The sequence below is a fragment of the Sinocyclocheilus anshuiensis genome, unplaced genomic scaffold (genome assembly GCF_001515605.1).
Source record: "Sinocyclocheilus anshuiensis isolate Anshui unplaced genomic scaffold, SAMN03320099.WGS_v1.1 scaffold1659, whole genome shotgun sequence".
Taxonomy (NCBI): Eukaryota; Metazoa; Chordata; class Actinopteri; order Cypriniformes; family Cyprinidae; genus Sinocyclocheilus; species Sinocyclocheilus anshuiensis.
The window spans coordinates 368,039-380,804 of record NW_015551112.1 but is presented as its reverse complement, the minus strand read 5'-3'; the positions used below and the strand labels follow the sequence as shown (position 1 = coordinate 380,804).

General features: G+C 33.6%; 1 protein-coding gene across 1 annotated transcript in view; it reads left to right on the top strand.

The window, feature by feature from the left end:
* Positions 1 to 12,766, top strand: part of LOC107662975 (semaphorin-6B-like) — a 119,872-nt gene that overhangs the window by 62,394 nt on the left and 44,712 nt on the right. The window contains exons 2-5 of the mRNA XM_016453110.1: positions 3,648 to 3,771; positions 8,124 to 8,238; positions 11,161 to 11,221; positions 11,389 to 11,451. Of these exons, the coding sequence (XP_016308596.1) occupies positions 3,666 to 3,771; positions 8,124 to 8,238; positions 11,161 to 11,221; positions 11,389 to 11,451 (345 nt within the window). The 5' untranslated portion in view covers positions 3,648 to 3,665. The remainder of the gene's footprint in view (positions 1 to 3,647; positions 3,772 to 8,123; positions 8,239 to 11,160; positions 11,222 to 11,388; positions 11,452 to 12,766) is intronic.

Below are 12,766 nucleotides of genomic sequence, written 5' to 3'. Positions count from 1 at the left end.
ATCTGTTCCCATGAAGAAACAAATTCATCTACATCTTGGATGGCCTGAGGGTGAATAAATTTTCATTTTTGGGTGGACTATTCTGTCTGATTGCTTAGAAAAGAAACTTCACTTCAACAAGCTGCGTGCACGGTAGGGCTGTCAAAATGACTGAAAAACTAAATTCGAATTTTCGACTTAAATATTATCAAAATTCGAATTATGTCTTTAGACATGTTTTTTAAAAGTTGAACTTGCATTAATTTTACATGGCTTTCTAAACATGCCGCTCTCTGCGAGACGCGAGTGCAACGCTGATAGATGTCCCTCTAGAAAATGTAATAAATATGCGTTCTGTGTGAACGGCTTGGTTTCAGTTTTGACGTAAACAACATCTTCTCCACACTGATGCTCTTGTTTTCCGCAATATATGAATGAACAACGTAGCAGCGTTGGGTTCAACTGGATAGGCTAACAAAAGCATTCAAATGCAATCAATGGCACATACATCGTCATCGCATCTTGTGCGCCACTGATAAGGCTGCCTGACGGCTGACGCAGACCTTAAATTCGAAGGCAACGTTTTTGCATTCGAATGTGGATTTTTTTTTTTAATTCGACGAATATTCGAAGTTCGATTTTTTTTTGACAGCCCTAGTGCACGGTTTAAGGCAACATTCATGAGCGTAGCACAAACAATGCACAAACAACACTTAAGTTTACTACCTAGGGTTGGTGATTTGTTCGGATCCCTAACCTCAAGTGTAAGCAGCAGTAATTGTGATATTTGTCTTTGCAGGGGCACTGTATATAAAAAATGTGTACGATGTGGCCTCTTTAAAGCAATGTGTTTGACAATGTTCTTTGTTTTATGTGTGCGGTGGATAAACATTGTGTTTGTGTGTGTGCGGTGTGCTAATGGACTAATGGAGTCGCTCGTCTCTCTCTAATGCCATTGAGATTCATTTCTGCCTTATGAATTTAAACCCTCAAAAGGCCACTATTAATTTCAAAACCAAAGGCATCTAGAGTTCTTTCAATTAGTTTTTCCATCTCTTTTATTTCCGTCATCCTGAGGGATGTCTTAATTACATTATTCATTGTTTCATCTCATTTAAGTGGGAATGCATGTATTGTTGGAGGCCTGTTGAAAGCAGAAGAAGGGATAATTGAGAAAGGTCTCAAACAAATCCTCTGAGGCAAAACGATCACCATATCTGTCATTAAAACACTTCTGATTTTTAGGTTTTAATGATGAAATTCATCATTACTTTTTACAGTTTTACACAGTGAACTGAAAACTGCAAACTCAAATCCGATCGGCTGGCTTTTTTGTTTGAGGAAGTAAATGAGGCATCCTTGAGTGCAACTGTATATTGTTTTGTTTATGTTGTTGAAATTACCATTCAAAAGTTTTTAAATACTTTTATTCACCAAGGACCAGGGTATTACTGTTATTACTGTAATATTACTGTTTATATTACTAATAACAGTACACTCTAAAAAATGCTGGGTTAAATATAACCCAGCGCTGGGTCAAAACAACCCAATAGCTGGGTTTGTCCCTTTTTAACCCACCGCTGGGTTATATTTAACCCAGCAGTTTTTAGAGTGTAATATTACTGTTTTGACTGTATTTGTAATAAAATCAGTACAGCCTTGGTGAGCATAAACACTTACAAACCCCAGATCTTTTGAACTCTATTGTATTCTAAACACATATTCCATTGATTTCTTCAGCGTTCCCTCTTGATTTCAAACTGACTGGGATCTTTCTACACCTTCAGCATGATTCTCATTGATATTCATATACCACTTAAAAAAAATCAACTATATTTGCTTTATACCAATAGCCAAAAGTCTGGTTGTGCCAGACTGTTCAGATTATGTGATGTATGTAGCTTGACCGTGGTTCACCCTGTCTCATGTGTGTTTGTGTCAGTAATATACTGCAGTAGGGAGGCCAGACACGCTCTCATAAATTACTCAATTACAGCAATCACGCAGAGCGTAAAAAGAAAAGGACAGATGAAAAAGGAGTGTGGAAAAGAAAAGAGCAGATGGTGGCATCGTTCTGGTCCTCCTGCTAAAGCCACCAGCCACTCCTTCCTCCACAGACTCAATGAAAAAGGTGCTGAAGATGAATTGCGGTGTGTGTGTGTGTGTGCGTGTGTGTGTGTGTGTGTGTGTGTGTGTGTGTGGTCTCAGGTCTCTTCGGTAATTGAGGGTTGTCCGTGAAAGAGAAGCCCTCACGACTCTCATCTGCTTTCTGTCTGAAGGAAGAACTGATTGTCAGAGATGAAAGCTTTTGTTAAACAGTTTTATGCCCCACTTACACTCACTCGTAGACAGACGGTTTCCTAACACCCGTTAAAATCGTGCAAGCCTGTTTTGCTTTACAGACAGGTATTGTGGTTTTTGTAAGTAGTCTGTTCCTCATAAAGTGCCCTAATAAATGTCAAATGTTAAATAATAAACAGCTTCTGTTTCGCCTCACTCTCATGTGGAGTCGTCTGTGCATTTTGTTTCATTTTCATCTGAAGTCATTGAAGGCACGAGGCATGTCTAACACTCAAGATGTTTAATACTCCTTTGTATCATTAAACATTTTTGCCTGTATATATTTCAGAGACTTTTAGTTTGTTATATTTTTAGCCCTAAAACCTGATGTGCTGCCTACCTAGGCAACTTTTTAGGCATAGTATTGGTGTGTTTCTTACTTCATGAAGGTTGTTCTAACAGTAAACTGGAAAGTTATGTTACATTTTTTGTTGTTGTAACTACACCATTTTTCAGGACCAAACTGAAAAATAGAGGTTTTAGTGTGTTTTGAACTTTAAAAAATAAATAACTAAATAAATAATTTAAAAATCCAAATATCATTACTGTTTTTTAAAAATAATAAAATATTCATTCATTCATTAATTTATTTATTGTGATTTTCTAGATATTAGTGTTTAAAGTGCATGAGCTAGAAAATAAGTTGCTCTAATAAGGTCTTTGGACAAGCTCAGTTAGTGCAATTTTTTATCCAAATGGTATTATTTATATATACGGTTATAGTTTTTATTAATATTTTGAATTAGTTTTTTTCCCCATTTAATTTTAATTTTATTTATTTATTCTATTTAGTGTATTTTTTTTTTGTAATTTTGTTATGCTAAATACTGTATTACTATTTAGGTTTAATTTATTTTTAATTTAAGTTTAGTTATAGTTCAGTTTTCATTTTTATTTATTTCCAGTTAGTAATTTTAATGCTTCAACCAAGATGGCAGACAGGGGGAAATGTTGATTATATATTTATACATTTAGGATAATGTTGAATTTTTTTTTATTTAATACCAAAGCTAAATGATTTATATAGATATTTATCAATTCAAAATGCACAATTGAATGCAATATTTATGTGTGGCATTGCAATTTTTGTTAGCTTAGCAACAGTTCTCTCATGCTTTCATGTGACAAAGGCTTTTTTTGTGTAACTTCTGTCCATAAATAGCATTTAAAATGAATAATTTATGAGGATTAATTTTTGGTTAGGATTCTGTACTTGAAGGGTGTTGCTTATTCAATTAGTGAACGTCAAAGCAGCTCATTAGCATTGTAGTATGTTCTTTTCACTGTTTTTATAACTTCACATCATTTCTCTATTCCTGCCTTCACAGCTCTGGTGTGTCGCTGCCATGGCGACCCTGACCCCCTGCTTCTTACGGATCTTTGCTGTCCTCCAATTGGCTGTCTGCTCGTTTCCAGAGGAACCTGGCCCTTTAATCTCTGCCCCTGCTGAGGGTAAGAACACGCCCCCTCACCAATTACAGTGTACCAGTTAATCAACATCAGCAGGTTATTTTTCAGTTAGACATAAATGCCACATTTATGATCTTTCATGCACTTATGTTTAGAGCATAACAGCACAATAAGCAACTACTATTTTTGTCTCATAAATTAGCTTTGAGAAAATCAGTTGAATTCCAAACTGTGCCAAGTTTCCGTGATCATAAACATATAAGAAAATATTTCCTTGCAAGTTACAGTGATTTTACCATGGTTAAGGTAAAATATGAATGTTTTGGAACTTATGAGTTTATACTTTTTATATTTATTTATTTATTTTTTTGTCCATGTAAGTCAGTGGGGACCCAAAACAGTTTGGTTACCAGCATTCATCAAAATACATTATTTTGTGTTCAGCAGAAGAAAGAACGTCATACAGGTTTAGAATGACTTGAGAGTGAGTAAACTATAACACCAATTTTTTTTTTTTTGGTTGTACTGCCCCTTTAAATGTAGTAAAATCACTGTAATGCCTACTTACTGTGGTTATGTTAAACACTGCATGTTGCACTACTGCTACAGGTTGTTCTTTTAAATGTACATATGGTTGACATATGATGTGGACTTGTCACACTGTTTGTAAATAGTTTTGCACATTAGCGCTCATGAATGGATGAAATACACCATATGGCTGTGATCATTTTAAAAGCCTTTTAACATAATGGTGTTAGAACAACCGAGACACAAAAACTGTGTGTGTGTGTGTGTGTGTGTGTATGAGGACCCGTATTCCCTATAGATCCTACAAAACAGAATCAGTAATATTGATGAACAACCACTCATGCATCTCTAATAATTCAGTAGAGACCAGGGGTTAAAGGTCATCCAGCACAATGTAGTTGGTGTTTATGTGGGTCAGGTTTTCTCCCACAAAGACAGTAAAACCCAAAATCACCTACACTGTGGGGTCCTGCCAATGTTCGCTCTCTGTGAAGAAAACGGCTTAGTAAACATACTAAATAATGTCTTAATGAGAAAGTAAAACAGCAGAAAGGTTTATATGAGGGCTAGATTTAGAGGTAGAGGAAAGAAAATATAATTATCTCAGTGTAAAAACAACAGAAGTCAGTGAAGAACAAAACAAACATGGCAGGGTTGTGTGTGTGTGTGCGTGTGTGTGTGTGTGTGTGTGTTTTGGAACTTATGGGTTGGTGCCCCGGTGAAGGATTTAAACATTTTTTTTTTTTTTTAGTTAAAGAAGCCACCTCTGATACCGCTGCTGTTATTTTGATAAAATAAAAAACATTATTTTGTTCTTTTTAGTTGAAGTTACCAAATTGGCTGTGCATCAGTGTTATTGTATTATGTATATACTGTTATAGTATTTATTAATTGTATTAATTAATAATTCATTTTGAACTTGCATTTCTGCTATTATCCAGTACATTATCCAGTAATTTTATGGACAAATCCATTAACCCTAAATCACAACACAATGAAGTGCACATTTTACAAAAACATTTAAACCCTTGTGAAATGTGTCCAAACAACTAGAGGCAAAGAACAAGCCAGCAACAACAACAGTATCTCTATCCTGATCTCCTTATTACAGTGGAATTAATTAGTAGCAGAAACTGTAAGAAATATCATTAGCATTCACAATAAATATGTGGGTCTCCTCAGGCTTCTCAGCCCTCAGACACAGAGTACAGATCCATCTGTGGTTGGAGGACACATTCCTGTTTGTTTTTTTTTCAATGGTAATCTGTTTTCTAATTGTGTTTAAACTCTTTCCACAGCATTTGAAAAGCAATTTTCCTTGTCTGAAATGCGTGGACCTCTCTGAACTGTCTCTTTTCAACAGCATTTTATGCAGGAGTGTAGTGGGGGACGCAATATAAAACTTATCAGCTTTGCTCATGAATATTAATTATGTGACAGGACATTAGACCAGGAGACTGATTGTCAGGGCAGGTTGCAATAGTTTTTTAATAATATTTATATTTTATTTTAATTCAGATTTATTTTAATTTAAAACAATTATTTACAAATTAACATGTTTTAATTTTACTTTTAGTTAACAATAACAATGCTGTGTGTGTGTGTGTGTGTGTTCATTCATTCATTCAAAAAGAAAAAGTGATATTTTTCATGGATACCCTGGCTAATCTTTTCAGTATAATCAAAGTAAATGATTTTAAGTTCTGGGGATTTTAAGTTCTAAAATGACAAAAAAGCACCATGAAAGTATATATCATATATCATATTAGTATGTAACATATGTAAGTGGTCTACGTGACATATTCATGTGAATGTGAGTAAATCATTTTTTTAATGAATCGTTTAAAGGTGACATATCATGAAAATCTGACTTTTCCAGGTTTTAAGTGCTATAATCAGGTCTCCGGTGCATCTACCAATCAAGGAAACATGAAAAAGATTGACCCAGTAACTTAGTTTTGGTAAGGCTTTTTTTCTGCAAGCGTCTGAGAAAACGAGCGCGTCTGATTTCGCTCCCTTGGTGACGTGGCAAAGGGATCTCATTATAATATTACCGCCCCTTAATCTGTAAGTTTACACCCACGGCACCGTCATTTGATTTCGCAAGCGACAACGGTGTACCAGTTCTAATGCCATGGCGAAAGTTTGAGCAAAACATGCTAACTATTCTGTCTTTGGCTGCACTGACGAGCACAAACACTATTTAGAGTCCCAGCCTCAGAGGAGACAAGAGCAGAACCAAAACAGATGTTTTTAGCAGGTCCGAGCTGTAATGATGCAGCTCTATTCTTGAAAAGGGGGCGGGGAGCAGCAGCTCATTTGCATTTAAAGAGACAGGCACGAAAAACATGAAACGTGTTTCTGCTTCCACTCAAAATAGGCATTTTCAAAATTATATTATAAATGATCTGTGGGGTATTTTGAGCTGAAACTTCACAGAGACATTCTGGGGACACCAGAGACTTATATTACATATTGTAAAAAGGGGCATAATATGTCTCCTTTAATGTTTTTCAATGAAAAACGGTCTGAAAGATTCAATTCATGAATTGAACTGATGCAGTTCTTGAGTTCAGCTCACTGATTCAATGATCCAGTCTGTTAACAGTTGACTGTAATGTATTGAGTAATGATGCGTATTCCTATTTCTCACAAAAACCTGTCACATGATTTAGAATATAGCACACAAGTTGTATATACCAAGCTTATGATGCTTTTATGGTACTTTTGTGTCCTTTTTGATGCCTGAATCTTTATTGTAATTACTTCGAAAAGAGCAGGCAGAATATTTTAGGAGAGATATAGTCATACAGGTTTGGAACTACACTGTAAAAAAAATTCCATACAATTTATGGTAAAAAAACGGCAACTGTGGTTGCCAGAATTTTACCGTAAAAAATATGGTAGCTACATTTTAGGTATTACGGTTTTACCTTAAATTTACAGTTAAATACCGTAATTTCATTAACTGATATAATGTTAATATACCAACCTATTGAAGTACTGAAATCTGTTTTGTATCTTTGTAATACACAAATAACCACCAAAAGCAGGTGGTGATGAGAGTCACATGATGAATCAAAGCCTATCACAAGCAGCTTTTAAATATTAACATATATAGAAGGTGCACAGTGTCATTCACACAAACACTAAACACCATCATGGTAACACACATGAAACTTAAATAATGCAATAAACATTAATTTAACAACATTAGATGTAACATACAACCCTAATGTACAAAACTGATAAGAAAAAACAGTTATTTCAACAAAAAAACATCAAATTTGACAACAAATTTAACAAAGGGAATTCTGGGAATGTCAATTTATGGTTATTTACTGTAAATTATACGTTCTTTTTCACTTCCAAAAACGGTATACTAGCGTAAAATTACATGTAATGTCCAATACAGTTTTTCACCGTACATAGTAGGGGAATTTACCGTTAACCATTTTATAGGTTTTTACTGTAGCATTTTTACAGTTTTTTTACCGTTAAATTCACTGTCATTTTCTTAGTGTACATGAGGGTGAGTAAATATGACAGATTCTGATTCTGATTCTGAGATTTGTTATATTTGTTGAACTTCTGCTTTAAGACAGCTTGTTTTTGGACTCTGCATGGAGAAGACACAATGATGTATGTCTTTGTCCTTTCTTCGTGTCTCAGAGGTCCTCTGTCTCTAACTCTTCTGGGAAAGTGATGGACACATTCCTGCCTGTGCTTTAGTGTCTGTTTCCTCTATCTATACTTCATATTTTGGCTCTTTTGTTTGGTTGTCTCTGTCTTCCATCTCAACTAGTCATTTTTCCACATTTTGACTTTCCTCTCTTCTGAATTGTCTCTGTTTCTTTATTTGTCAGTGGTGAGACGATACCCAGTGTTTGTGGGCCGAGCGCATCGCTCTTACACCCGTCAGGAGCCACTCTACATTCAGACCGTCCTGAAAGTCAACCGTACCCTCTACATCGGAGCCAGGTAACATCCAACTGCATTCATAACAATTCAACATACACACATTATAAATATTAGTACATTATATTTTGTATATTGCACGTCTTGTAAGGGCAAGCTAAATAAAGACTGTTGTGTTAATTTTGCATATTGCTGCGCATACTGTACTAAGGAAGAAGTGAAAATTATTCTCTGTGGTAATCATTGTTATTTTAGTATGATTTATATATTATTATGGTTTTTATACATTTTTAAGTTAGTAAAGCTATAATATTTGTAACTATTTTTATTTAATAAAAACTATATTTATTTATTTATTAAAATACTAGTTTATCATTTTATTTTAATATTTTAAATATTAAATAATATTTTATTTTTATATAAAATGACTTATTTTATATTTTTTAAATATTAAGGTTTTTTTTGCCATAATAAAAACTATATTTATTTATTTATTAAAATACTAGTTTATCATTTTATTTTAATATTTTAAATATTAAATAATATTTTATTTTTATATAAAATGACTTATTTTATATTTGTATTTTTTAAATATTAAGTTTTTTTTTGCCATTTTGTTATGTGCTTTGTCATTTTATTAGTATTTTTATTATTATTATTTTATTAGTATTTTTATTCTTTTTTTTTCATGGTTAGGTTTAATTTATTTTTATTTCAGTTTTAGTATTTTGTTCAGTTTGAGTTTTTGTTTATTTCCAGTGAATAATTTTAGTGCTTCAACTTGCCATGACAACATTTCTAATTTTTGTTTAGTTTTTCATCTTATATTTTTTGATTTCATGATGTTATATGTTTTTAATACGTTTACTACAATTAACTATAATAACCCTGGTAGTAATTGACAACATTATAAATCATCAAGATGTTAATTTGAACTTTAATGTTGCCCACTCTATTCACACAGCAACATCACCGTATTTGGTTTTACATTATGAATTAATATGACATGAGTATAATATCCTCTCTGTTATTAAAACCTTTCTATTTCACTACACCATCTCGGTACCTAATTGGTCTTAAACGGAAATGATAGGTTACACAATGAGAAAATGTCATTACGTTTCAAAGCTCTGACATTCCGTCCTTATAGCTCAACACAATCAGCAGTATAACAGCATGTTCTTTCCATGCAGTCAAAGGAAAGAACGGGAAATCTATGTCCAGTTTGACTGGTGTTACATTTAGTTACATCTTTGAAATCGGTCACATGGACAGGCCTTCAAAGGTTTTCGACTCCCGAGGGAGTTCACATGTGGTCCTTGTTAGGCAGTGGTTGAAAGTTAAACCCCTGTTCGCTGACCTTTAACCATTACACAGTCAAGCTGCTTAAACGCTTGCTTTCTCTGAACAGATATACTCTATCTTACGTTTCCGAGCGCTCTTAGAAACTCTCTTACACATTCTGGAAAGTGGAAACTCTTATAATCCGGTTACTGACACCACAAAACTCTGAGGCTGACATCTCCAGAGCTGAGAACTCCAATTTAGACTGTTCTCATAGACAGGTTGATGGATTTGTTTTATCAAAACCCTTTAGTGCTTCACTGTATTAGGTGGCGAAATATATCTTCACAGACTTTCTGTCTTGTCTCAGTCACATGCTTTTGGCTGTAATTTGATTTGCATACTTCTAATATTCTCTATGCTACACTATGTACTTTACTGACAGTGGGAAAATATTCTTATGTAGTTAGACAGTAAATCAGACATACTGCAACATAAAACTGTGTGTTGATAAGTTATGGTAACTCTTTACAATAAGGTTTCATTTGTTAGCATTAGTTAACCTACATTAGTTAACGTGAACAAACAATGAACAATATTTCTACAGCATTTATTAATCTTAGTTAATTTTATTTTTTACATTTACTAATACATTTTAAAAATCTAAAGTTGTCTGTTGACATTAGTTAATGCAGTGTGAACTAATGTGAACAAACAATGAACAGTTGTATTTTTATTAACATTAACATTTCAGTTTTAGTAGGCTATAATTTTAGCAATTCAAAAATTATTTTATTTCAGTTCAGTTCAGTAGAAAATAAAATGTAAATTAAAAACTTGAATTAGACTCAAAAATAAATGTTCTAATTAAAGTATTTTTGAGTCTAATTAAAGTTTTGAATTTATATTTTATTTTCTAATAGTTTAAGTGAACAATAACAACTGGTACATTATGATTGCATTGGTAAATTTATTTAGCAAAATATTAGATTGTTTGAAGATGTCTTAAATTAAGTGTATTTTTAGTATTAGTATTTTTACTCCTTTTTTAAGCATAAACCTAATTTATTTTTGGTAGATGTTATGCTCAAACCAAGAAATTGTCATTATAAACAGAATATATTTCATCAAATTCAGCCTCGATGTTACAAGGAACGATATAGAAAGTCATTATTACCAACAGCTATTAGATTGTATAATTATTGTCATATTAGATGATTGATTTTAGTATCTTATTTGTATATTGTATAATCATGATGTAGTGCCTACTTTGATATTTGAAACAAAGGGGTGCTGAATGAAATATAGTATTCTATTTATTTTATACAATTTTTTATTATTGTGTGGTAAGCTCTGCTGTGACATGGGAATTTCACTTTGGGATTAATAAAGTTAATCAAATCAAATAGTAGATATATTTACTGATAACAACTCTACACAAATTTGCTTCTCCAGTAAATGCATTTTTAGTAAATTTATTTATTTATTCATTTTTGTCTGTTTTTTTACTGGTAAAAGGCCAAAATACTGATTAAGAATTTGTTTTATTGTTTATTTATGTTTGTTGTGTAGTGCATAGTCTATAGCATGAATAGTATATGAATTATGATTCGCCTTCTTAATGTTAAATTAAGGCCCATTTTCATTGTTACTGCTAATGCTGGTGTGTGTGTGTATGTGTGTGTGTGTGTGTTGGTGCAGAGATGACCTTTATCGAGTGGAACTGGACCATGTATCTGGAGATGAAATGTTCTACAGCAAGGTGAGACCTTGTACCACTGTTTCTTAGTCTGTTATTACTTTAATCCTTTCCCATGCAAATGAAACACACACACACACACACACACACACACACAATTGCATGTATGAACACTTCTCTAATTTTCCCATAAATGTCGGTGATGATTTTACTCCCTTGCTGTTTTGCAGAAAAGGACGTGGGAATCCAATAAGAATGACATCCGCATCTGTAGAATGAAGGGCAAACACGAGGTGAGCGTTCAAATAACACAAAGTTTTTTCACATTTCACGGCCATTTTTAGCACCGCCTTAGCGAGGAAATTCATTCACAGCACTTTGAGTGATTTACTATTGCCAAGAGCTTGATGTTTCAATCCGGTGGCAGATCTGGATACAATCTCATACAAATAAATTCTCCTGGAGAGTAAATGTAAAATATCAGGATTTGGCTTATTGGTTCACAAGGAGACGTAACTCTAGCCTCTCAGCGGATGCTTTTAACCTTATTGCGGATGATTACTTACAATCTTGGTTAGTTATTGGATGTTATTGAGGGGTGTGGATTTTCCTGTTATTTGCTTGTGTTTTTAACTCCTACTATAATTACTAGATTTACCTTACTGTCATACTGCCAGTTACCTTTTATGGCTCTCTTGTGTTTTATCAAACATACCTTTCCTACAGCTAATGTGTGTCTTATGTTAGACTTATGTTAGCATTCAAACACTAATGCAATTCATACTGTGTTTTTACAGTTACATTTATTCATTTAGCAAACGCTTTTTTTCAAAGGGGCTTACAATAAAGAACAATAGAGCCAACAATATTCATAGTATGCAATGCCAACTTCATTTGAAAAACGTAGAAAATATTTTTGATTAATTCCACCCATTTTTAACTTCTGTCCTTCATTATGTACTTCTAGAGTAGCAACTGTTTTTACCAAAGCAACATGGCTTATTATTTAGCAGAACATAAGTGAACGGCTGCAGGAGCTGTCAGGTCCAAATGTGCTTAATAAAAGCCAAAACTGTGACGCCAGTATGTGATACACACAGCCTGCTATAGCAAAAAGTACACGACTATTGCCTTTCAATAAAATTACATTTACCACCAGCTTTCCATGAACTGTATCACTGTGGTAATTGCATTAAGGAATCTACAAAAAGCCTCATTAACTTTGCCTAGGAATGAATTAAAATGCATAACTGGCATATTGATATAAAAGCTCATGTAGACCCAGATTAATGTGGCCTGCATTGAAACACAGCATGCTGAAGAAGAGCAGCTGTTTTGAGAAACCCCAAAACATCTCATTTCAGAACTGTAGTTATTTTTGGATGTTATTTCTTGATTTAAGATGATTTAAAGAGGGTGAGTTGGCACGATAGCAGGAAACGTGGCCTTTATTGCAAGAGATCTCAGTTGAGGGATGGATCACGATGACCCAACAACTGACTAGCCATTTAGTGTCTGAAAAGTCATGATTAATTGAAATAAAACTGAAACTATCTTCCCATACTTAAAAAGAAGTGCTTTAAAAAAAAAAGCTTTTGTCAAGAAGAG